The sequence below is a fragment of the Pogona vitticeps genome, chromosome 1, assembly GCF_051106095.1.
Source record: "Pogona vitticeps strain Pit_001003342236 chromosome 1, PviZW2.1, whole genome shotgun sequence".
Taxonomy (NCBI): domain Eukaryota; kingdom Metazoa; phylum Chordata; class Lepidosauria; order Squamata; family Agamidae; genus Pogona; species Pogona vitticeps.
In genome coordinates, this window is record NC_135783.1 from 127,808,198 (window position 1) to 127,833,946 (window position 25,749).

General features: G+C 40.5%; 1 protein-coding gene, 1 long non-coding RNA gene and 1 other non-coding gene across 4 annotated transcripts in view; 1 reads left to right on the plus strand and 2 right to left on the minus strand.

Moving 5' to 3' along the window:
- ARHGEF10 (Rho guanine nucleotide exchange factor 10) overlaps positions 1-25,749 on the minus strand; it is a 152,264-nt gene that overhangs the window by 34,849 nt on the left and 91,666 nt on the right. For both annotated transcript variants that reach the window (XM_073000724.2, XM_073000720.2), the window contains 7 exons: positions 23,145-23,272; positions 22,641-22,741; positions 20,243-20,364; positions 18,051-18,137; positions 15,843-16,066; positions 12,658-12,815; positions 7,428-7,570 (listed from right to left, as the gene is read on the minus strand). In XM_073000724.2, the coding sequence (XP_072856825.2) occupies positions 7,428-7,570; positions 12,658-12,815; positions 15,843-16,066; positions 18,051-18,137; positions 20,243-20,364; positions 22,641-22,741; positions 23,145-23,272 (963 nt within the window). The remainder of the gene's footprint in view (positions 1-7,427; positions 7,571-12,657; positions 12,816-15,842; positions 16,067-18,050; positions 18,138-20,242; positions 20,365-22,640; positions 22,742-23,144; positions 23,273-25,749) is intronic.
- LOC110073434 (uncharacterized) overlaps positions 1-25,749 on the plus strand; it is a 35,156-nt gene that overhangs the window by 5,197 nt on the left and 4,210 nt on the right. The window contains exon 2 of the long non-coding RNA XR_012087471.2: positions 1,264-1,349. This is a non-coding gene — a long non-coding RNA (uncharacterized LOC110073434). The remainder of the gene's footprint in view (positions 1-1,263; positions 1,350-25,749) is intronic.
- On the minus strand, positions 25,410-25,574 carry LOC140703386 (U1 spliceosomal RNA). Its single transcript, XR_012082804.1, has one exon. It is a non-coding gene; the product is annotated as a U1 spliceosomal RNA (small nuclear RNA).

Consider the following 25,749-nt stretch of genomic DNA (forward strand, 5'->3'; position numbering starts at 1 on the left):
TTTGTGAGTTCCAAAGACCCTGATGAATATGAAGGGATGAATACTGTCCCGTTTTTATTTGTCCCCCATACGAAGAGAGGGAAGGCTAGCCTTCTCTTTCTTCCTATGGCTTTCCCATTCTGCTTACCAGCCCGCCAATCAATTAATCGGTGAGCCGATAGGCATCCACCCATCTCCACAGCCTATCCCCTGCCCCCTTCCTCTCCATACCATAGCAGTTAGGAATCCAGGCTACCCTTTGCAAAGATGGCAGCTGCAGCTTCCCTACCCTAAATGAAGCTGCAGCTGCCATCTTTGCAAAGGGCAGCCAGTGTCCCTTTCTACAAGCCATGGCTGTGGAGGCCAGCTGGAGACAGCGGCGATTACAGTGGGTGGGCGTTGGTGGGGATGGCATCGGCGCACGGGGGTGGTGGGAGTTCAGGGTTTTTTAGTAACCCTCCCCCCCACGAATCAATGAATAAATTCATGCTTCGTCAGTTCATGGGGGTAGCTTCGTGGTTCGTGAGTCGTCAAGCAGGACTGTACAAAATGGTGAGTCGTCCCATATCTAATGGAGACAAACTAGAACAGTTTCAGAAGAGGGCAACAAGGATGATCAGAGGAATAGAAACCAAGCCCTATGAGGAAAGACTGAAAGAATGGGGCATGTTAACTTTGAGAAAAGAAGATTAAGGGGAGGTATGACAGCACTCTTCTAATAATTGAAAGGTTGCCATACTGAGGAAGGACATCTGTTTTTAATCATTCCAGAGTGCAGGGCATATAATAATGGGCTCAAGTTATAGGAAACCAGATTTTGATTGAATTTAAGGAAAAACCTTCTAACTATTAGAGCAGCATGACAATGAAACCACTTGTCTTGGGAAGTGGTGAGCACTCAAATGCTGGATGCATTCAAGCAAAAGTGGGACAACCATCTAAAGCAGGGTAAATAAAATAAATGAATAAATGAATATTTTGACTGTGATTCCTGCGCTGAGATGGGGTTTGGACTCAAAGGCCTTAAAGGTCCCTTCCAACTTCATTATTCTACGACTCTATGAATATCTCTCTACTGAGATCAGTGTTATAACAATGTGAGCTTGCTATGTTCTTTAAAATAATTTGCATGCTTTTTTTCTGTACTAAGAGCAGAAATCAATGTTTCCCCTAAATATAACTACAGTAGACCTGAACTGATGTCAGATCCCTGAAACAGTTACAGAGCAACACATCTCTACTTAAATGATAAAGTGATTGTTGTAGTCTTCTGCTCTTCTGCAGGGCTATTCTACAAGAGAAACTCTGAAGATAGTTCTCATTCTTCTACATTACCAGGAACAGATGGAGCCATCCAAGTGAAAAACAAGGTACTGAGGCAATGGTGGTGGGCATCATAGGGCCATGTAAGATGATGTTACTTTTGTAGCTTAATTTACTAACATTAGCAATGAAATGGTGCAATGAGGAAATGAAATTAACTATTTTTACTTTACATTTAATTAATAATATTAAATACCTAAAAGCAAATGCAAAAGCAGTTTATTTATTAACCACTGCATTTTAAAAGACATTCCAAATGGGTGAAAAAAACTCAGCTGTACAGAAAAAAAATGAATGCTGATATTTGAACATAGCTTAAAATGAGTTATTTTAAGATTACTGGTTTCTGTGATACATATTGTCATGTAACTCTATGCAGTGTTATTGTTTTTTATTATTATTATTATTATTATTATTATTATTATTATTATTATTATTATTATTATTATTATTATTATTATTATTATTATTACTGGTTAGAGAATGTCATGAATTTCAAAACTAATCTTTCTGAGGGGAAGTAACAAGTTAGCTGGATACATCTTGAACAAAAGTAGTGAAAAGATGTTTCAGTATGTATACTAAGGCACCAAGATTAAAGCAAACCTGGCCCCAATTTAAAAGTTTTCAAACCGGACTGCTTAGCTCCTCTGTTCAGAAATATACAGATTCTTCAAGTCTTGGTCCATAAAGGTCACGCCGATTTGTCTACTGCAGTGGTTCCCAACCATGGGTCCCCGGATGTTCTTGGATTGCAACTCCTAGAAATCCTGACCAGCACAGCTAGTGGTGAAAGCTTCTGGGAGTCCAAGAACATTTGGGGACCCAAGGTTGGGAACTACTGATCTATTGCCAAGGTCCATGTCAACACCTAGGAGACTCGGATTGTTGTGAAATCTCCATAGCAGTTCTGACTGTCCTCCTGACCTTAACATAGGATCTTAAAGACTTTTCTCCTTGGTTTCCAAAAACTACTTTTGGGAACTACAGTTCCTGGGAGCAATTTGTCCAAGCTCTGCTAGGAAGGTGACACCTTCACTTAAAAAGGCAAGCTCTCCTTCAGGTAAGCAGAGGGTGAGTGTGGCCACTACCATAGGTGAGCAATTACTTCTCAGACAGGTAAGTGTGTGCTATAATACCAGTCCCTTAGTACCACAAAGTGAAGCTTTCTAGGCTGTTTCACTCCCCCGTCGCCACAAGGTGACTAACAGACTTTGATACGATAGAGCACTGTTTCCCAGTTGTGGGTAAACTTAGGCATTGGACTGCAACCTCACCACTAGCTGTGCTGGCTGGGATTTCTGTGAGTGGCAGTCCAACAACACCTGGGCTACCCAAAGTTGGGAACTAGTGCGAGAGAGGAAAGATTATGCTGCAGGTCTGGGCTTAGTCACTCCTAGGCAGGGGCAAGATCACACACAATGGAAGTTTATTTCTAAAGAAGTTAACTGGAGTGAAGCTGAAGGAAACACCACCCTAAATCTCTTCTGGTTTATCCTCAGGAGTCCTACTCACATAAGATCAAGTTATGAATAGATGATAAAGATACTGTGATTGGTTCTATCCTAAGATCCTTTAACTTGCTGAACTGATCTCTCACAAGCTGCTGAAAGTGGGATCACACTGACAAGTTATTCATATCACAGGATTGCACCATCTGCCCTGCAACAATTCCAACAGTCAATTCTCTCCAACTCAGCTACCGGTCCTTCACACAATTATTCCCCCTTTCCTCTTTATTTAAAGCAGGTGCTGCTCCTTGGCTACTGGAGCCCATCCATCAGTCCAACCAGGTCTTTTCAATTACTAATTTCAACTTTGCAGCAAGCACAATTCCTTGCTCGCTGCTTTCATTTAATACTGCAATGTAACAGTAATGTTAAAAGAACATTAAGAACACTGTGGGATTGCCACGGTTATAAACAGGAAACCTAAATGAAGGACTGATAGTGGCTAAGAGACATCAGGAAATGACTAATTAGTGGAGACACTTCCAATCAGGAAGGAGACACTTTGAAATCTGTTCCAAACTAGATCCAATTCAAGTCTGTGCTACTTTCACACCTATCAACAGAAAGGATTATACACTTTTATTACACAGCTTTATTCTGAGCTCATTAGTTCTCTCTCAGGAAAAATGAAGGCTGTCCTCAAAGTTTCAATGAAGTATGAAGCCGGCTATGTCTCCGTGACTCCCTCCTGTCTTGCAGAGTCATCTCACTAGCTGCACTATGTCTGAAAGCAATCTAAAAGAATAGTTGATATGCATCTACCTAAGATTATTGGCTGGCATCCTGATGCACAATCACACAGACAGGATCGCTTGTGGAAGCAAACTGTTGTAAGTTAAGAAATCTACGTAGGTATTATCTATTGCACACAGAGTCACATGACTTAGCATGCAACAGATAATCTCTATAGAGATTTCTTACTTAGGGCAATTTGCTTCCAAAAGTTATACTGCATGCACAATTACGCAACAGGATGTGTGCCACTGAATAACTCCAATGGAAGTTATAGTGAAAGAACAAGAAATATTATTGGTTAAGATACCGTATTTGCCGGCGTACAAGATGACTTTTCGGCCCTGAAAAACATGCCTCCAAGTGGGGGGGGTCGTCTTGTATGCCGGATGCATGTCCAGCAAACCCTCCCTCTCTCCCAGCGAAGTCACTTACCTGGTAGTAAGACCGAGTAGAGCCCCACTCCTAGCCTGGGAACAGCCTGACTCTAGCGCCGAACAGCTGACTGTCAGGAACAGCAGAGAGGCACCAGCCATTTTGAGATGTGACCACATGGCTGCTGCCTCTCAAAATGGCTGCCGCCTCTCTAAAATGGCTGCCACCTCTCTGCTGTTCCTTCTTCCAGCAAACCCTGGCTCTCTCTGAAAAGGAACCAAAAGGGGCAAAAGGAACTCTCCCCATGATGCAGCAAAAACAGAATCAGGCATGCGGAAGAGGGGGTAGTCTTATACAGCAAGTATATAACAAACTCTACATTCTGAGTGGGAATGTTGGGGGGTGGTCTTATACACCCAGTCGCCTTATACACCGGCAAATACAGTAGGTAAAGGTTCCCCTTGACATTTTTTTAGTCCAGTCATGTCCGACTCTAGGGGGCGGCACTCATCCCACTTTTCAAGCTACAGAGCCAGCGCCAGTCTGAAGACAGTTTTCCGTTGTCACGTGGCCAGCGTGACTAGGGAATGCCGTTTTTCCTTCCCACCGAGATGGTACCTATTTATCTACTTGCATTTACATGCTTCTGAACTGCTAGGTTGGCGAGGAGCTGGGACAAAGCGATGGGAGCTCACTCCGTTGCGTGGATTCGTTCTTACGACTGCTGGTCTTCTGACCCTGCAGCACAGGCTTCTGCAGTTTAGCCCACAGCGCCACCACGTCCCTATTGGTCAAGAAACCAGAGATATATTCTAAGGTCTGTTTGGCAAATTAGCGTCATCCTCTTGACCGCCTCCCAGTCTTTCTCTCAACTGGCTGTTATTGCAGCAAGTGACCAAGAGAGATCATTGTGAGCTTCAATAATCTTCTCCACCAGGAAAGGACAACTCTGTTTGCCACCTGGGTTCTGTTTTGGTTTTTTTCACCAGGCAGAATTGTCTTTTGCCTCTACCAAGAGAGAAAGAGGAAATGCATATTGACAGTCACCACCTTGTAGAAAACTAAGATAGAGTGTTATAGCTCTCCCTGGGCTCAGCAGGCTGTTCTGCTCACATTCCAATTGTTTTTGTCATAATTCCACTCTGTCTTCACTGCCCTCTTCCTCTAAGGTGGCTCCATTTCTCCTTCAAGCTCTCTTCCTCTAAGTGTATGGCAACATTAAAGTTGGAATGCATGTTTTCAATCCCACTGCCAAGTCTTTTAACACAGTGGGACTTGAGATGCCCAGTCACACTTAATGGCAGCTTAACACAAAGTTCACACCTTTCTGTTCCCTCCTGGTTACACCCATACAAACTCCTCTGAGATTCTTAGCTTAACTAGCTGTGCCAAGAATTGAACTGTGTTTTCTCAGGCATGGCAAGATCCATATAATGGGACCCATTGTTCAGGAAAAGTCACAGATTTTTTTACCAATTTTAAGGGAAAGGGTGAGAGAAGAAGAGCTTTTTATTTGTTTGTTTTCTAAGTGGAGTTGTAATGTATTTAAGTCACACACAAAAATATTCAACAGTAGGCTTGTTTCACATCTCCGTGGCAGGCTATTTTCTATTACTGTGACCAATGTCACCAGCTCTATGAATCCTGTGCTTTCTGTGAGCTAAAAAATAATACTAAAACTGCATGCTAAAACATACATGGCAGCCAAATAAATCAAGAGACACTGGAGATCATGCCCTTAATTCAAGATTTCATGGTGGAAAAACAAAGCACAGATTAGTATATTTTAAACATTACCACAGTATTAATACCGAAGTCCTTTGCATTGATGAGCTAGAACAGCAACTGTTCTTAATAATTCAAGTTTTGGACTTGGTGGGAATTTCACTGCTCAAGAAAAAGCAATGTGGCACAAGGTAAAGAAGCTTGGTCTTATTCTTCCCCACTCTTGACTTTTTAAGAAACTGCCTTTCTTACAAATAGCACTTCAAACTCATTAGCACTGTAAAATATTGGCAACATCCCTGTGCCAGCCTCTGTTTGCAATAAAGACATCTGGGGATATTCTCTCTTGCCAAGAATAGTTCCTATGACCATTACAGACAATAGGGAAACGGAATCTTTGGTAGATATGAATTTCCGTAGGGCTTATTCCATAATCAAGGACAAGCTCTGTCATGCCGAATTCAATTACCTATGCAATAACTTTAATCTTGGATGTTCCCCTCTTTCTGTTGGATTTTTTCCATCTCAGGATCATTCTCTCAAATATTTCCATTCCCTAGTAAACCCACATCGAAGAAGAGCCTTTATGTTAGCCCATTTTAATATTTCTCCTTTAGTCACCCATGCCAGTAGATTTCTTAATATCCCTTGTGAAAAAAAAAGACTTTTTTTTTGTTTAGAGACTCCTGGCACTCTGGTTCATATACTGTGTCCTGCTCATTCTCACCTCCAAAATTTTTTTCTTGACCCTTGGAGCTCTTATTTTTCCAATTCTTCTGAGTCAATTCTATTTTCATGAGTGATTAATGTAATTCCCTGACCGCTGCTGTTGCAGGTTTCTTATCTGCAATTCTGAAATTGTCCCCTGCTTCTCACTCCTAATTTGTGAAATTTGTGTAATTTTACTTCTCCTATTTTGCTTGTGTTGTTGTAGTTTGTAAATGCCATTAAAGGTTTCAGAACAACAACAACAAGACAATAGGGAAAAAACTATCATTTGTTTTTTCATTCCAACACATTTCAACCACAGAAATCTGTAACATTATGGCTGACACGCAACTTTTGCAAAGGACCGAAAGTTATATTTCAGCCAATTTCAGCTTGACATTGCAATTCCAAAAAAACCATTTTGAATGTCATAAGCCCACTAAAAAAGGAAACGTCGGGAGAAGAGAAGAAAAGCAGAGCTATAGGGCAACAAATAATGTATCTTGAAAATGGTTGTTGTGGGTTTTTCGGGCTCTTTGGCCGTGTTCTGAAGTTTGTTCTTCCTAATGTTTCGCCAGTCTCTGTGGCCGGCATCTTCAATAACAGGAATACTAGGGACTTCTACTCACTACTTAAATTCTCACTTTAAGAATCCCTCCCATTGTAAGATGCCCCCTGAAATCTAATGAGTGGTTCAGGATCACTCCAAAGAAGACTACAAGGAGAAGAGAACAGAGATACAAACATTTCACATTTTCTGAAGAGAAGCTGCTAAACAAAAGCTGAAGAATGGGTTTCATATTACTCATCCACACTCAGCCTGTGGACAGATATTTCATCACAATGCTGCCTTCCTCACCGCCTTTTCTGCAACTAGGGCTGACAGATACAACATGCCATTTGAAATTAGAAGGCGACAAAACAGACTCATGGCACAATAAATATTTAAATGAATTCAAGCCATACATTTTGTGCAGGAAACAGCAAATAACAAAAAAGCCAGAATTTTCGAGAGGGATAATTAGAGATACAGATGTTTTAAAAAGAGATTTAGCGACTGACTGTTTAATTTACCTCTACAGTATGAGTCTCCGTGCTAATTATAAAAATCTGTCCACCAGAAGCTGCCCAGATCGTTTCTTCCATGACAAGGAGACTTCTTACTGGAAGAACTCCCAACTTCACTACTTTCTGAGGTTCTGAATTCCAGACTCCATCTTTAATGAGAAGAAATAAAATATATTAAATATATTAAAAGTCAAATATCAATGTGTGTTCTTACATACGACAGAGAATACCAAGATATGTACAGTGGTGCCCCGTATAGCGAGGTTAATCCGTTCCGGATTAACCTTCGCTATACGAAAACATCGCTGTGCGGGTAAGCAAAGCCTATCCGTAAGCAAGGGGAGGGCACGAAAACACTGATAGGGGCCATTTCGGGTCATGCGGCGGCCATTTTGGAGCCGCCGATCAGCTGTTCGGCGGCTCCAAAATGGCCGCCGGAGGCCCCAATCGTCGCAAAGCGAGTGCGGCGATTGGGGCTGATCCGTATAGCGATCCCCAAAAAGGGATCGCTATACGGATTCTTCGTTAAACGGTGCGCTCGTTAAGCGAGGCACCACTGTAATGTCATTTCATTTGTACTTGAACAGTCTTTCTTTCCTTTATTTTCAGGCCTGCTCTGGCCTCCATACAAACTGGTTTTGTGAGATTTTGTGCTATTTCACAAACTTCTCTGAAGGGAGACCCACCAGAAGGGCCAGGAGGTGGGGAAATCCAACAGAAGCAGCCCAGGAAACAATGTCGCTACCAGACTGTCTTTGACTTCCTAGGGAAAAAAAATTATCCACCCACTGACATCAAAAAGGAAACAATTTGAGGTCAATTCCCAGGAATTATGGGAAGAAAGCTCTTGCAGTATTATGTCAACCTAAGTTGTTGCAATAGGACAGAACACTAATCCAAATATTCTATTTTTTGTGGACAGGAACTGCTCCACTAATTGGCCTTCCTTCCTTCTAACATTTGGCAGCTTACTTTGCACAACATCATAGCCCAGAAGATTGGAGGCTGAGAAAACCTAGAGATTAATTCTTCAGTATTAATTCATGATTTTTTAATCTTGTACTCCTTAATTGAATGTAATGTGTTCCCTGTCACTGCCTGTGTAAGAATCTTCTCCCCCGACTTTGACACAGCTAGAATAAACACTCATCTTTTTGTTTAATAGTTTCCTTTCTCCTTTTCTGTAACACTGCTGGCATTTCAACAGTGCTGCCAAAGTAACCATACGAATGGAGCTTGTTAACTGAGTTGTGCAATGGAGCATAAGTATTAGTACGTCGCATTATCATGAATAGTGTCTATTGACTGTTTTCTTAAATAGCAGAGCAGGAAGGTTTAAAATGTACAGCAATAGTCAGAAACAACTTATGTATTCTTGACACATTTAAAACTCCTTTTTACTTCACTGAACTAACTACAAGATTGCTACCACCATTAGGTATCAAAAGGATCTATGTACAGCAGATGAAGAGAAGTAGTCACAGAACTAAAATGTTCCACGGTCTTTTCGCTACGCAAGTTCTTGCAACAGAGTAGACAGACCATTATCTATGTACTGGGTTTCTCTCACATGTTTATTATTTTTGTTTATTTGCTACTTTTATACCTTTCCTTTCTCCAACAAGCTGAAGGTGGCATACATGATGTTCCTCCTCCTCACTTTGACCCCCAACTACCCAATGAAGTAGGTCAAGCTGAGAAAGACTGACTGGCTCAAGGTCACACCATGAATTTCTCAGTTTAGTAGGAACACCAACCTTCATCTCCTGAGTCCTAGGACAACACTCCAGAGCAACCTTCAGAGGTCTGGGGCATGTATTCCACACCCATCCCCAAATCCTGGAAGGATACATTCACTCTTGCAAAACTCAACACAATTTTTTCCCTCTTAAACACTGGTGGCTTGCTGAAAAAAAAAAACCTTGTACCCTCTGGTGGCCATAAATATTGTTGTTTTTTAAAGGCTCTTTTCACAACGGGGCAGTGGTGCTAGCCTCCATGAAAACTTGCTAACATAGGGCACAAGGAAACTTTCTGAACCCCCCCCACACACAGTTTTCAATATTTTTAGAAATTAAGGCGGTGAGATGTTAGGGGTTCCAAGGTGCTAGGAAGCCATATGTTACAGCGCCCTACTCTAACCAGTATGTCTCACTTCCTGGGAACACAGACTGTTCAAGTAGGACTGTCCTGCAAAACACTGCTAATGAGTTATTTACTTACTGTGTTTTTCTGTGTATGAGACGCCCCAATGTATAAAACGACCCCCTCTTTTCTAACCCCAAATTAGAAAATTTGATCACTGGTTTCCCTGCCACTTCCTAAGCCCCATGGGGCTTAGAAAAAAGAGGGGGAAAGTAGCAATCAAAGTGATCCTACAGCCCTTTGATCGCTGCTTTCCCCCTCCTTTTGCTAAGCCCCATAGGGCTTAGCAAGTGGAGGGGGAAAGCAGCGATCAAAGTGCAGCAGGATTGCTTTGATCCCTTCCCCCTCCATTTCTTTTTGTTCTCTCCTCAGCTTACATCCATGTACAGTATAAGATGACCCTCAATTTTTAGTCTAAAGAGTTTAGACGAAAGTTTCGTCTTATACACAGAAAAATATGGTACTTACTTACTTACTTACTTACTTACTTACTTACTTACTTACTTACTTACTTACTTACTTACTTACTTACTTACTTACTTCTGCCCATCTGGCAGCCAAGGCCATTCTGGGTGGTTAATTAATTGTTTCTGGTATGTTTACTCTAAATATGGATTATTTACTGAGTTAAAATGTTCATCTTCAGAAATATCCTACATATAGAATTGGATCCAAAAGTTGTCATCAATATAAGAGCCACAGAAATCACATACTAATTAATTTAATATTTTAATTTTTAAAAATAGTTGTGGTTTGCTAACAAAATTTGGCACCAAGCTGCTATATCTAATGCAAAATCTCAATAAGGCAGTAAGCAAGCCTATCAGTGTTACCTTAAGCAGGAAGCCTTTAATTCACACTCTATTCACAGTTGTCTCCTCAGCATTTTTCTTCCTTGAACCTTGATTGTTTATGATAGGCAATTAAGTATTTTGTTCTTTAACTGTTTAAGTGTTAATTATTATTGAAAATAATTAAGTCTAAGGGATTACTAGATGCTACAAAAGCTATATTAGATAATAAAATACACCGTAAGTTAATGTACACAAATATTGTGGGATTTCTATTTGGTCTCTTGAAAACAAAATTGTACAGTGGTGCCTTGCTTAACGATTTTAATTGGTTTCAAAAAAAAACATCGCTATGGGAAAACATTGCTAAGCGAAACACATTTTCCCATAGAGATGCATTGAAAACTGGATAATCCATTCCAATAGGAACGGATTGCTGTCCTTAAGCGAAAATTGCCATAGGAAACATCGCTAAGCGATACAATGTTTCCCCCATTGGAATGCACTGGAGCCTATTTAATGCATTTCAATGGTTTTGCGATGTCCGTTTTCGCTATTTTTAAAGTGCCTTAAAATGTTAAAAAACTGTTTTAAATGCTTGGAATCGTTAGTGCACCTTCTAAAACGTGTGCAAACTTTGACAGCTGTCAAACTTGGGTTCAATGCATTTCAATGGGGGGAAAAATTTACCAAAAATTAACGAAGAGTCAGAACAAAGCCAAATTAAGTTTGCACACATTTTAGAAGGTGCACTAACGATTCCAAGCATTTAAAACAGTTTTTGAACATTTTAAGACACTTTTAAAATTGCAAAAATGGACATCATTAAGCAAAACAGGGGACCCAAAATGCATTCGCTATGCGAAGCATGGTCCCGAAATCGCTAAGCGAAAATCGCTCATAGGAAACATCGTTAAACGATGCGGAAAATTCTTTTAAAAACCACTGTTAAGCAAATACATTGTTAAACGAAGCAATCGCTAAGTGAGGCACCACTGTACTATGCAAAAACTTTAAAAGCCATGATGAATTGCAATTAGTAATAGGTATGGCCATTTCATGGAGATATTAAGGGTTGCTCCTCTTATGATACAGTGGTGCCTCGCACAACGGGTGCCTCACACTTCGATGAATTCACACAACGATGCCTTTTTCTATTTGCTGCCTCACACAGCGATGTTTCCTATGGGGGATTTTCACACAACGATGTCTCTTTTTCGTTCCTGTAAAAGTGTCTTACAATGTTTGGAAGCCGTTTTAAATGATTGCAATGGTTAGCCCACCTCCTGAAACCTATGCAAACTGAGTTTGGTGTTGTTCTGACACTTCGTTAATTTATGGTAATTTTTTGTTTTTCCCCCTCATTGAAATGTATGGAGTTCAATGAGGGGGGAAAACAAAAAATTACCATAAATTAACGAAGTGTCAGAACAATACCAAAATCAGTTTGCATAGGTTTCAGGAGGTGGGCTAACCATTGCAACCATTTAAAACGGCTTCCAAACATTGTAAGACACTTTTACAGAAGCGAAAAAGGACTTCGCAAAGCCACTGAAATGTATTGAGTCGGCTTCAATACATTCCAATGGAGGAAACATTGTTTCACACAGCAATGTTTCCTATGGGGATTTTCACTCAGCGATGGCAATCCGTTCCAATTGGAACGGATTAACTGGTTTTCAATGCATTCCTATGGGAAATGGTGTTTCACAGAACGATGTTTCACACAACGTTGATTTTTTTGGAACCAATTAACATTGTTGTGTGAGGCACCACTGTACTTTGTTTATACTGATATAATCCTAAACTGGAGTGTGTGGGTGGGGAGCCTCACCTCCATAAGAACAAATAGAAAAGGAAACAGTTTATTGTTAGCAGCATTTTCTTTCAAATGTCAATGGGAAACATTCTTTTGCTCATGTAACCAACCAGCTGGTACTGGGAGGCATACTGCAATGTACAGCCACCATGAAGAGTCACCATGGATAGCCTTACCCTCCAAAACGTGATGTATGTCAACTCACATATATCTTCAAGCCCCAAGGACCTGTAGCCAACAGAAACTACTCCAATTCTATGCACAAAGGCACACATTCCTTATATGTGACAGCACACAAAATTTGTAAAACAACTACATGAGATCCAAGTGGGCTGTTTTTTATATCCAAAGCACCATAACCTAAAGGCCAAGCCAAATATTATTTTTATTTATAACATTTAGAAAAAACAAAGTAACAAACACATCCTTTGGACAAAATACAGCCAGTGAAGGAAATCTTCAGGATACTGCAATTCTGTACCTTCCAACTTTGTGTAGATGGCAATGTTCCCATTGACGAGGCCAGCAAACAAGTGACGGGCTTTGTATGCCAGGCTCATGACAGTCGACTTGTCTGGAGCGAAGAAGTGCTGCAGGCGGACTTTCTTTGAGCCTTGACTACTCTTGTACACAGAGATGCTGATTAAAAAGCAACAAGAAGAGAAAAGAAAAGTCTTTTAAAACATATTTATATTCATTTTGAAAGTGAGATGATATCTCTTAGAAAAATAACAGTGGGGAAAAGGAATTTTTTTAGTACGACATCAAATCTGAGTAATTAAAAAGTCCAACTAGACATCATAATAAACACTGAACTGTGTCTGTGTCATTTTAGCTTCTCTTTCTTGAGTAACTTCACATTACAGTATTTCCTCCTTGCCCCCACCTCAAATCACTGGGAAGCAGGCAGACATAGTATGATGATGTCATTGTCTGTATTGTCTGTAAGAGACCAAAATTATACAGATCAGTGGCAGCATGATGTCTCCTGGAGTGTTTTACGTGACCCTTATACAAGCAAGGTCGTAGCCAGACTCAGTTATACTTTATATAGATCCACTGAGATCAAAGGACTTAATTACTCTGAGTCCCACTCATTTTCAGGTGGTCTATTTTCAGTATCACTAAGCCTGGACCCACCCCATAGACTTATGTAAGCACTGTTATCTTATGGAGTCATGGAGTATTTCTTTTTTTCACTTCTACATAAGGTGCCTGATCTGGATCTGGACAATTGCATGCAGGTAGGGGAACTTTAAACCTTCCTTCTAGGCAGTTTTCTTCTACATCCGCACCTTGGGGATACACCTGGACCCGGCGCTTACCATGGAAACCTAAGTGGCGTCCATGGCCCACTCCGCTTATTTTCATCTATGGCGGATTGCCCAGCTGCGACCATACCTTGATTGGGGGGGGACCCCTCACTACTCTAGTCCATGCGCTCGTAATCTCGAGATTAGGCCATTGTAATGCACTCTACGTGGGGCTGCCTTTGAGGCTGACGCGGAAACTTCAGGTGGTCCAGAATGTGGCAGCCAGGCTTCTCAGTGGGGTGAGAAAATACCAACATATCTCCCCCACGCTGGCTGCTTTGCACTGGTTGCCTGTCCGTTTCCACGTTGACTTCAAAGTGCTAACGATTACTTACGTATAAAGCCCTAAACGGTTTGGGATCTCAATATTTGGCAGATCGCCTTCTTCCACCTAGAGCTACCCGAATCACCCGATATAGCCAGCAGGGACGGCTGAGGAGTCTGACACCGAGGGAGTCCCGGAAGGAAAAAACAAGAAACTGGGCCTTCTCGGCGGTGGCCCCTCAGCTGTGGAACACCCTTCCTGCCAAAATTCGGATGGCACCCTCGCTGGGTGTTTTTAAAAGCCAACTGGAAACTTGGCTATTCAAGCAGGCCTTCCCTTCAGTCAATTAAGTGATTCTTATTTTTTCCCTCTTCTTTTTCTTTTGATTCATGGCATTTTGGGACTGTTTGCTTAAATTCATTGTTAAAATTGTTAAAATTGTAAATTTATGGTTTTATATATTTTATATTGTTTTGTTTTTATCTATGTAAGCCGCCCCGAGTAGACATGGTCTAGAGGGCCGGGGTAAAAATCTAATAAATAAATAAATAAATAAATAAATAAATAAATAAATAAATAAATAAATAAATAAATAAATAAATACATACATACATACATACATACATACATACATACATACATACATACATACATACATACATACATACATACATACATACACCCTTCACCCACACAGGGGCAAAGGAAGGAAGAAACGAATGTGCAAATATAGACTTTTGTCCAATACAACTAGACATACTGCATAAAAGATTAGTTCTTTTAATACTGACATGTTACAACTGATTTTTTTTAACAAGATGAAAGCTTTAATTTGCCTACACAAAAACTACAACCTGTGGCAGGACTTTGCTTACATTGCAACATTTGGTTTTCCTGACAGAGAATATACAGTAGGTGTATGTATTCGCGAAGGCTTTTCACGGCTGGGCTCTAATGGTTGTTGTGGGTTTTTCGGGCTCTTCGGCCATGTTGTGAAGGTTGTTCTTCCTCTCAAGGAAGAACAATCTTCAGAACACAGCCAAAGAGCGCGAAAAACCCACAACAACCAATATAGGTGTATGTTTGTAACAATTGTGTGTGTGTGTGTGTGTGTGTGGCCAATGTTAGTCTGTGGCAGTCAAAACAACGAAGTGCCTGATGGCACTTGAAGCAGCAGCACGTTTCATTTGCTATAAACTTCGGTGCGCTGCAGCTCGTTGCAGCTCAGATGCAAATTATCCTCATAGACCTTGACAGTCTTTAAGAGGCTGCAAGGCTTTTTGGTGTTTACATGCTTACTTACACTTTCACACTTTCCTCATTCGCGCTGGGCATCAAATACAATTAATGAAGTCAGGCACCCTGACCCTAAATACAGGAATAGTTGCCATGCTCTTGAGTTGTTGCTTTTAGGCCATTACACTTCTGTACATCATGAAATATTTAATTGTACAGAAATTGGATGAGCTAGCTTATTTTGACTTTAATTGTCCTTGGATAGGACTACAAAGTTGGAGCTTTTTTATGAAGCCATATCCTCCAAAATCTACATCTAATATTGCTTAGGTTTTTCAATGAACTATTTCCCTTCTTCTTCTTTTTTTTTTGCCTCCAAAGGAGCTATAACTGTTGTGTTCCAAACATAATGAAAAAGAGATGGGAAGAAGGGGAAAACATTGGCCCACTATTTTAAGTATTAGGGAGATCAAAAATAGTTAGTTTCTGGGCTATTGAGCATGTGAGAGCACAGCTCTAACTAAATATCAAGAATAACTGACACTTTGAATCTTTTTGTGGTTATTCATTGAACAGGTGACAAGATGTACATAAAATGATAATGTTTCCCCATTTATTTCATTGCAAACAGGTATACAGAAAGGATGTTCAACCTCTAAAAACACGAAAAAGTGGGATTAGTAATTGATGATTCTATAACAGGAAACCTATGATAAAATGTAGGAGGTTGTCGTGCTTTTAGGCAAGTCTCTCTCCCATGTACGCATAGCTCCCTATCACACACATCTTGTACAGGAAAGCGAAATAAATAATGTACAACCCAAGGAAGTGAGATACAAATATGAAAAGCACCTTCCTTCTTCCATGCCCAGGCAAATGGTTGGGACACCTGGAGGTTTTTTCGGTATATCTTCAGGCTCAGTGGGCAGGTCTGGCTCTTTATGTTTCTCCTCTTCCGGAATGTAGACCATGCAGAGTATTCTTGACTCCACATTGAAGCATTCAATAACTTTTGGACTGGAATTTTGAAATGAAACAATGGCAATCTGGCCCATTTGATTGGTACAACTGCCAATCTAAATTTGGGAGAAAAAGTTAATGTTCTTCTCTAAGCATTATCTCTGTAAACAATAACGCCTGCAGCACAACAAACTAACTAAATTTAGCTTCATCACATTATCAGAAGTTCAATTAAGGTTAACTGAAGGCTATAATAAAACAGTTTAGAATATTATACCAAATGAAAATGTTGGAAAAAATAAAATTATACTTCATTCTTAAGATGCAAGCAGTGATCGTTATTCTTTCAAAAGAAATTCTATAGCCCTTTAATTCAATAATATACCACAATAACATACCACAAGTATAAATATATGCTAAATGATACTTAAAGCCTAATTGGCTATAAAAGTCACTGGAAATTCACAACAGTGAGAATGAACAGACTTTGGGAGTGGGTAGGAGAAGTACAGTGGTACCGCGACTTAAGAACTTAATCCGTATTGGGACTGTGTTCTTAAGTTGAAACGTTCTTAAGTCGAAGCACCATTTCCCATAGGAATGCACTGAAAACCATTTAATCCGTTATCTGCTGTTTTTCATTCTTAAGTCGAAGCATTAGTTCCCATAGGAACTAGTGCAAAACCAGTTAATCCGTATCTACCACTAGGGGGTGAATTTTTCTTCTTCTTTTGACCTAAGGTGAACTTAGGTCAAAAAAAAAAAAAGGGGGGGGAAGGAAAGGGTTTTCTTCTTCTTCTTCTTCTTCTGGTTCTTCAGTCGAGGCTCCATTCTCAAATCGAAGCAACTTTTTGCGAACAGAGCCGTTCTTAACTCGAATCGTTCTTATCTAGGGACGTTCTCAAGTCGAGATACCGTATTCACATGACTTTAGCATCTTCTAGAGAAGCATGTGAAAAGATTACGAGCAATCCTGGTTGGCCGCCTCACTAACTTCCTATTTGACCAATTATTCCATCCTGTTCATTCCACTCAACAACTTTTCACACCCTGACCTGAGTTTCTTCTTTCTGATATAGACTCCAAGATCACTTATCAAGTAGCCAGATTTTGTATGGTGATACTCAGGTCTCAGAAATTCCATGGTAACTAGATACTAGATTTTAAATTGTTTTTTAAATGCAAATGTTTTTATGAAGTATCTGAAATGTTGAAATTTTATGGTAACTAGATACAGTACTAGACCTTAAATTATTTTTAATGTGAAATGTTTTTACAAAGTATTTTGAATTTGAGAAACTGTAAAGGTCTATCCTTTTCCCCCGTTTCATTGATCTAAGGACTGTAACAATAAACTGTACCGTACCATTTAGTTCAGACCTGGGCAAAATGTAGCCCTCCAGATGTTGCTGAACTGCAACTCCCAGCAGTCCTCACTACAAGAGGTATAGTAGTGAAAATCATAACAGATCACAATTCTACAGTAGTTTTTTTCTTTTCTTTTTAATTTTAGAACAGCTGCAGTATGCATGTGCAGGAGGGTACAAATCAGACGAGGGGAGTGGATGTTTAAACTGTTCCTTTTCCATGCCATTTCTCTAACCTGCCACCTCCCAGCTAATTACTCTTTGCTCCTCAGGGTCATAATACGATCTGGCAAAGAGAATCTTGAGAGGGAATGTGGTGGTGTTTGGGCGGAGGTGTAGGACAGCCTTGTATTTTATTTATTTATTTATTTATTTATTTATTTATTTATTTATTTATTTATTTATTTATTTATTTATTTATTTATTTATTTATTTATTTATTTATTTATTTATTTAATATCCCGCCTATCTGGTCAAGCAAGGACCACTCTAGAGAACAGCAGACAAAAGGGAGTAAAAATGCCAAATTCTGCTGTACTGCTTTCCTCCCCTCCCCTCAGACAATGGTGCTTGAGATTTGATCATGGATTTCACAGGGTATCATTTAAGTTTGGTGAAAAAAAATCTAGTTGTGACCAACTTCTTCAGCTGTAAAACCTGGCATCACAGTTAAACTAGGATCACATTTGACCTTTGGGGTACAAAAATAAAACAAAACCATGTAAATTCTTACCCATAGAAAACCATGCTCTATAGAAAGGGAATCTGGATCCGTTTCTTCACATGAATATGGTTCAGGATTATAAGCAGCACATTCAACCTTAACATACAAAGTGACATTCAGTAGTTCATTTACTTTAGGAAGAAATCTGCAAAAATTCTCACGGACCAGGATCAGAATTTTCCCAACAGAGCCATTCCATAGTACTAAAACTGCACTGATTCTTCCTGGAAGATTACCTCTTCTCAGTCCTATTCAGCCATTATCAGGTTCTATGGATACAGAGGGGAGTTCTAACCCTCTGTTGATATTGTTCTATCCAATTTCATCATTGAGTCTGTTGGTGTTTAGGCAGTACAGTTCTTGCTCACATGCAGTGCCTACATATTATTAACATAGCTTTCTCCTTTTCAGACTCATTTCTGAAGCTGGGTAGAACACAAGGACGCGGCTGGGGGGGCGCTGGGCACTCCTCTCTGAGTTTGTTCATATGATCAGCATTTATGAATAGGGCTAAGATTCATCTCCACCCAACCTGAGAGTACTGGAAAGCTTTTCCTATATGATCATAAGCACATTGCCTTCCGCTCCAGCTTGCCATACCTCCTCCTCTTTCCCACCACTTATTGCTCTTTCCACTGGAAGTGTTTGGTAAGGACTGTGTCACTTCTATGCCCCATATTGATTGAGCCTTGTGGTGCAGTGGTTTAAAATGCTGTACTGCAGTCAAAACTCTGCTCACGACCCAGGGTTCAATCCCAGGTAGCCGGCTCAAGTTTGACTCAACCTTCTATCCTCCCGAGGTTGGTAAAATGAGTACCCAGCTCACCGGGGGGGGGGGGGGGCGATGTGTAGCCTGCATAATTAACTTGTAAACCACCCAGAGAGTGCTTGAAGCGCTATGGGGTGGTATATAAGCAGCACGCTTTTTTGCTTTATATTGTTCAGCATACAGCTGGTGACGAGTGTCTAACACTCAAATGCACATTACAATAAAGGGCATATACTATCTGCACACAATATGCAAGTGCATGTAAGGGACCTCCTGAGAGTTTTCTTTTTTCAAAGCAGGGCTGCTCAGACATTTGTTACATGCATTTAGGTGCAACATAGCATCCAGCCCTATTTTCACTGACTGTGCAGCAAATAGACAACAGTTAGACAAAGTAACAGACTGAGCAAAGGGGAGCCAGGTACAGATACACCAGTAGGAACTGTATCACACAGCTCAACAGAACTATTTTCAGTTCATCTCAAGGCCAAACTACATGTTACAATGAATCAAATTACACATAGTTGCACCTTGCTTCCCCCCCACACCCCTAAATTAATTTCAGCTGCAGGAGCACGCTAAATGGTTGCTCAGCGGAGATGGGCATGAACCGCTGGTTTGCTGTGGTTAATTTCCTGGCTGATCCATAGTTTGGTGCCCTACTCCTTCCAGTGGGCATCCACCTGGCAGCAGTGACCAGAGGAGGCGGGGTGGGATGCTGCCACTGAGTGAGTATCCACTGGAAGGTTGCTGAACCGATCAGCTATTTGGCCAGGAAACAAACCACACCGAACCACTGAACCAGCACTTTGTGCCCATCTCTATTGCTGAGTCATTTGGTAGATGAATATGTGTGGTTTAACCTGTCTTCAATAGATGGATTTGGGACAGAAAATCCAGTCCATCCCATCCCATCCCATGCAGCTATGAGTCTTGAGGAAGCAAGCATTTCACTGATGCATGGCAACCTTTTTAAAGCTCCTTATAGCTGTGCCACAGAAGAGAATTTTCATCTCAGCCTCAGCTGGGCAGGAAGATATAAACGTCTTATTCCTGCACAGTGTGATCACAACAACAATCTTTCCCAAGAACCTGCAATTTATTAAAAAGAAAATGATGATGATAACACCCTATACAATAGTATAATATGTAATTTGGACTTCAGTGAAAAATACTTTTCCGGATATCTGCAAAATAATTATGGAGATCACACTTATGCATATTGAAGTCTCTGACTGAAATCCTTTTATGTAAGTTACGTCATGTGAAGTTGATGCCAGCATGAGCTGCAGCAATGTCTTGGAAATTAAACATTTCCAGTTTGAGACTTTCGGAGGATGATGTTGTCAAACGTACGCTGCCTATCATACGACAGCAGGATTTCCACCACTATATGATATTATTAGCAAAAAAAGAAGTAAATATTATTCACCTTAAATTCCTGTTGTTTGGCCATCATCACAGGCATATGCTTGACAAGGAGAGGATGCTTCTCTTTTTTAATCTGATTCCCATCATCGTCTATACAGAACCAGCCAAGCAGATTCTCCTCAGCTATAATGACAAAGGAGTTGTAACAAATTAATTTACACTAATATGCAAATCTATCCTAATATTATCATTTATAAGATAAAGTGGCCATCAAGCTTTTTTCCCCTTCATATTGACAAGCTGGCATTCCAAAATGTTCCTGCAAACATTTTCAGAGTCAGCGTGGAAGGGAAAACAATGACAAATGATGGGGAAAGAGCAGCAGGATTATCCAGAACATTCTAATTTCTGGTAGTGCGGCGTGGGGCTCTGCCCCCCTCACGTGTAGGGTTCCACCCACAACCGGAAGCAAATTGCCAACAACATCAGTCTGGCTGCATGAGAGCCTTTTTAGAGCCTTCCCTCTAAGCTGCATGTGTGCAGCTTAGAGGGAACACTGATTATTCAGAAGTACTCTGCTATTTTGTGATGTTTTAATTCATTCAGCATAGTTATTTGTCCTGATCTAGTAAGAGGTTTCCAATGGCAGGATCTATTGGGGTTCTTCCATTGAGAGAACAGGGAAGAGTGTTTTCTTCCTCGTTCTGAAAAATTCCACAGAGTCGTGCTCCCCCCCCCCCAGAAAGCACGGAAGGCTACAGCAGGGGGTGAGGGAAGGCAAGGAAAGTTGTGTTGTGCTTGTACCGACAGCTGCCTGATGATCTGATGAAGTGAGCTGCAATCCATAATAGCTTCTGTCAAAATAAGTTTATTGAAATGCTAGAGACCTTTTGTCATTGTGGGCAAGATCCTCTGAGCATAACTTTGTGCTGGTGTAACTCTGATCAGGCGCTGAAAACATTTAATTTTTGGTCGCAAGACCAGATAGGCGGGATATAAATAAAATAAAATAATAAATAAATAAAATCTTCCGATTCTCCCCCGCCCCCCGTTGGGTCCTGAGGCTCCCTAGGGCCCCCTTGTGTTCTGGGGAAGTCCTTGGGAGTCTTCGGACAGAGAGAGGGGCTTTAAAAGCCAAATATTGCCACTGAATCATCACCAGCTATCCCAACTCCTAGCAGTGGTGATTCAGACACATTTTTTTTTATTTTTAAAGGCTCCCCCCCCCCCCCATGTCCTGAGGCTCCCAAATGGAGCCCTAGGGAGCTTCAGAAGCAAACCCAGGAGATCAGGAAATGTTTAATTACTATAAATTAAATGTATCAAGCAACTGATCCAGGTTATACTGGTGCAAATTTACACAACAGGATCTTGTTCAATACTTAGCAAATAGATGTATGCTGAAACACAGGACAGGCAGTTTGACCAGGAAAAGTCACTGGTTGAAAAAAAAGGGCAAACTACTTGATTAAATGTTAGGGCACAGCATGGATACATTACCTTGTGGTGTTAAACACCTGCACACCAGGCAAAATGAAAAGCAACGGGAATTTCCAGAAGAGCTCAATCATTGCAATTGCCATGCTATAAGCAGGCAGGGAAATAATACAAATAATCACTTTCCACTCCGTTTTCACTTTGGCTGAAATTTAGGTTCTTAGGTTTCTAATGCTGGGCAATTTGTTAATGATATGTTTTTAAAAGGTTAAAAGATAACATCAAAAAGGCTCAGGCCTCTACTTTGTATGATTACCCTGCTTGGGATAATCCAAAAAGTGCTTAGGGCCTGCCAAGTGAAATTGTTGTTTTCCTCTTTGAACTTCATCAGGTTTTTGTGCAAAATCCTTATTCTTTGGAAACCTCCTTCCATTTTAAAAGAGGGTTTGCCTTGTGGAATGGAGGACTGCCATTCAATGCTTCCAGCCCAAAGTACCTTTGGATGGGAAGTTTTTTGTATCCCAACCCTTGTCCATTCCTAAGGTAAAATATGGCATAGATAGGCTATCTGTTATGATAACCTCATACCAGCTATTCTCAACAGAAGGCATGTGGACCCGTGGTTCGGGGGCAGGCAGGGCTGGCATCTTTGACGGGGCCACAGACTGGAAACAATTCTTCACACACCACCTTATTATGATCATTACATGATTTACACAATCTTGATCCAGCTTATATTCCTTTCACATTGTGTTTATGACCGTGGCCAAAGAAGAAAGTCGAAAATGGTTGCATTGTATTATTAATAATCGTTTTTAAGTTGGACCAACATTTACCCAAACGTGGATGATGTACATATTATGCTACACTGATTTTATGCCCAGTTAAAGGTAAACAGTACAGTCTTCTAATAAAATTCTAATTCAGAATTTAACTAAAACCCATAGTTAACAATCTTTCAATTTAACATATAACTTCTCCAAATAAATAGCTTCGCCAAATAAACCAGAGGAAAGCCTTACCTAGAGCAAGCTTCGCCACTTGTAAATTTTTGATCCAAGATTGTTTGATGGAAGGGGTAAAGGTATTAAATACCGCTGTAAAGAAAGTAGGCCGACCTGATCTGTTAGAAATAAAGGAAAGTAAGTGGTTCAACAGACCTCTTTGGTTGGAAGAAAATAACGTCTTCTAGGTACGAGCACAGGACAATGTAAATAACTGGGAAACCCATTTAACAGTCTGTGTTATTTTTATATTCAGTGCAAGATAAAGGCCTAGCAAAATTGAAAGCAATGGGAGGGATGAAATAATAATTGCCCCTGAAAATATGGGAGCTAGTCTTCTTTTCAATACCAGCTCCTGCTACCTTTGCCTCAGAATAAAAATGAGAGAGAGAGAGAGATGTTCCCATTCCACCCATGGGTCATTTTTTTGATGGAGGCTTTGTCACCCACTGTATAGGTGCTGGGGCACGTTTTGCTCCACAGCAACACTGCCCATCAGTGCAATGTTAGATGACTACTAACTTGTCCTGCTTTCCTGGAAGCTGAAGTTGAATTCTACAGCGGTCTGCAGCTCTGATTTCATCTTCTTTTCTCAGAATAAGTTTTTGTAAACCCGAGGTCCAGTCATGTGCCACTGACTGATTTAGATTCTGACAGAAGAATAAAGGAAAGAAGACCAAGAGATGTTCAAGTTCTTACAATCTCATATTCCGTTTATAATTTCAGTTTTCACACTCATCGCATCCACCCCGTTCCATGGTAGGAAAAAACATTGGTGGCCACAGCTTCAAGCCATTATAGCCCTACTCAACTGCTCACCATTCATGAAAAGAGAGAACAAGTGAGTCTCATCCTTTTAATGACTTTGGAGTGAGCTGCAAACTACCAGAGCCCTAAGGCTGTTTAAGGAAGAAAAAACTGCAAGAAAGGGGAAATTTGGATCAAAGAAGGGGTTTGAGAACAACCTCCACTGTCAACTCTTCTGTTCTCAATTGCCCAATCCTAGGGGAGGTTTACTAAAAACAGACATTCTTGGGTTTTAACTACATGTAATATGCGTAAATGCATCTGGTAAAGATTAAATCCAACTAAGCACACTGGAATTTAGAATCAACAAAGTACCCCAGCTGTAACCCAAGTACTTCATAGACTGCACTGAAAACTGAGTTAGAAAGAATTTCCTTTTCCACATGAGGAATCAGAGTCTTGAACTCCAGGAGGAGAATTCCAAATCTTGTTTATACACAGAGAGAGATATTTACCAAACCATGTATTAATTAAATTTTAACCATTTTTTTAAACAACTGACAGAACAGTAGCAGGTTTCAGTTTAACCCAATCAGCATACGGCAGATACTGCTGATTTCAGTATCATATGTACTGTATATATAAATCCTGAAAAAATATTTCCCAGTGTACCGTACCAATGCAAAAAAAGCCTGAAGTATGCGTGATGGTAACTACCCAATGTTCTTGTACACAGTTCTGCCTCTGGGGTTCTTCTTTTGAAATACCAGTCACGTAGGTGAAGAGATAAGACCTTGTGCTTCCAATCCCTGCAACTCTTTTCACTCACATCTAAGTTCATGTAACTTTTTTAAAAAAGCCCATCTGAAAGTGGAGGGCCTGTGAAGAAGAGCAAGATGGCAGCCTCAAAGGGATAAAAAGCAGGAGGTGGGGGAAGGAGTTCCACTTGAAATGAAACCAGGGCAAACTTCCATTAGAACTTCCATTCAATAAGCTATTAAAAACCTGGCTATTTAGAAAGGCCTTCCCGAACTAACAATAGCCTCATGATATAACCCGATGATATAACGTCAGTGCCTGATGATATAACATCCATCACACTGCCATGTTTTTATATTTTTCATGCTTTTAATTCTAATTTATTTTATCGTATTTCTGTTTCTACTGCACTTTTTATTTGATTTGTGCTTCCTAACGTTTTGATGTTGTTTTATTTTGTTACTTTGTTTCTCTGTCTACTTGTAAACTGCCCAGAGTGGCCTTGGCTACCAGATGGGTGGTATATAAATCAACTAACTGACTAACTGACTAACTAACTAACTAAGATGACATGTCTATTATGCCCTAAGCAAGCAAGCAAGCAAGCAAATAAATAAATAAATGAACAAACAAACAAACAAACAAACAAACAAATAAATAAATAAGATGGCATGTCTATTATGCCACCATGTGTAGTTTGTGCCTGGCACACTGGTAATATAATGATGAGTAAACAAAAAAAAAGATTAACAGTATTAAACAATGCTGAAATCTTAAGCACCATTTAATTCTGTTAAACTATTGTTTACTTAACCCTTAAATGGAGGGTAGATGGCACACTGTATTAAAATAATATTACAGTGGTGCCTCGCAAGACAATTTTAATTCGTTCCACGGAAATCGCTGTCTTGCGAAACCCAGTTCCCCATTGAAATGCACTGAAATCTATTTAATGTGTTTCAAAGGGGAAAAATCACTATCTTGCAAAAATTGTCCATAGAAGACATCATCTTGCAAAACACAGTTCCCCATACCATATTGGGGAAAAGCAATCCCCTCACCTGCACTGCCTTTGGAAATCCAATGGTTCTCAGATAGCCGTCCCCCTCTTTCTCTCTCTAGCAAAGAGAGAGGGTAGAAGGAGTCAAAACAGCCCCCTGGTTCCTGATAATGATGACTCCTTTTGCCCTGATCCTTTACCACAGGGGAAAAAAACAATGAGAAAACAATACAAGACATCACCAGGACAAAAAAAAAGATGAAAAGGAGTCTAGAAAAACACTAGGGAAATCACAAGGGCAATCCCCATTAACACAAACTATGCAGTTGAGTTCCCCACATTTGGGGAAATCATAGGGATCAGCAACACACCCAAAGTGCAATAGATGAGCCTCCCCCTGGAAAAACCACTTTCATGACATGGTATTTCCCCTGCAAAGTATGAGTTAAGATGGCCCTTTCACCTCATACCCTTTTCTGTTTCCTGACTCCCCAAGGCATGGTGACCCCCTGGCTGCACCTCCCACTCAGTACAGGGCTGCACAGCCCCAGTCCTGCCAGAAGCCAGGAGAGCTCCTCAGTGTTTTAGGGTGCCCTGCAGGACCCCCATCAGGGGCTAGGT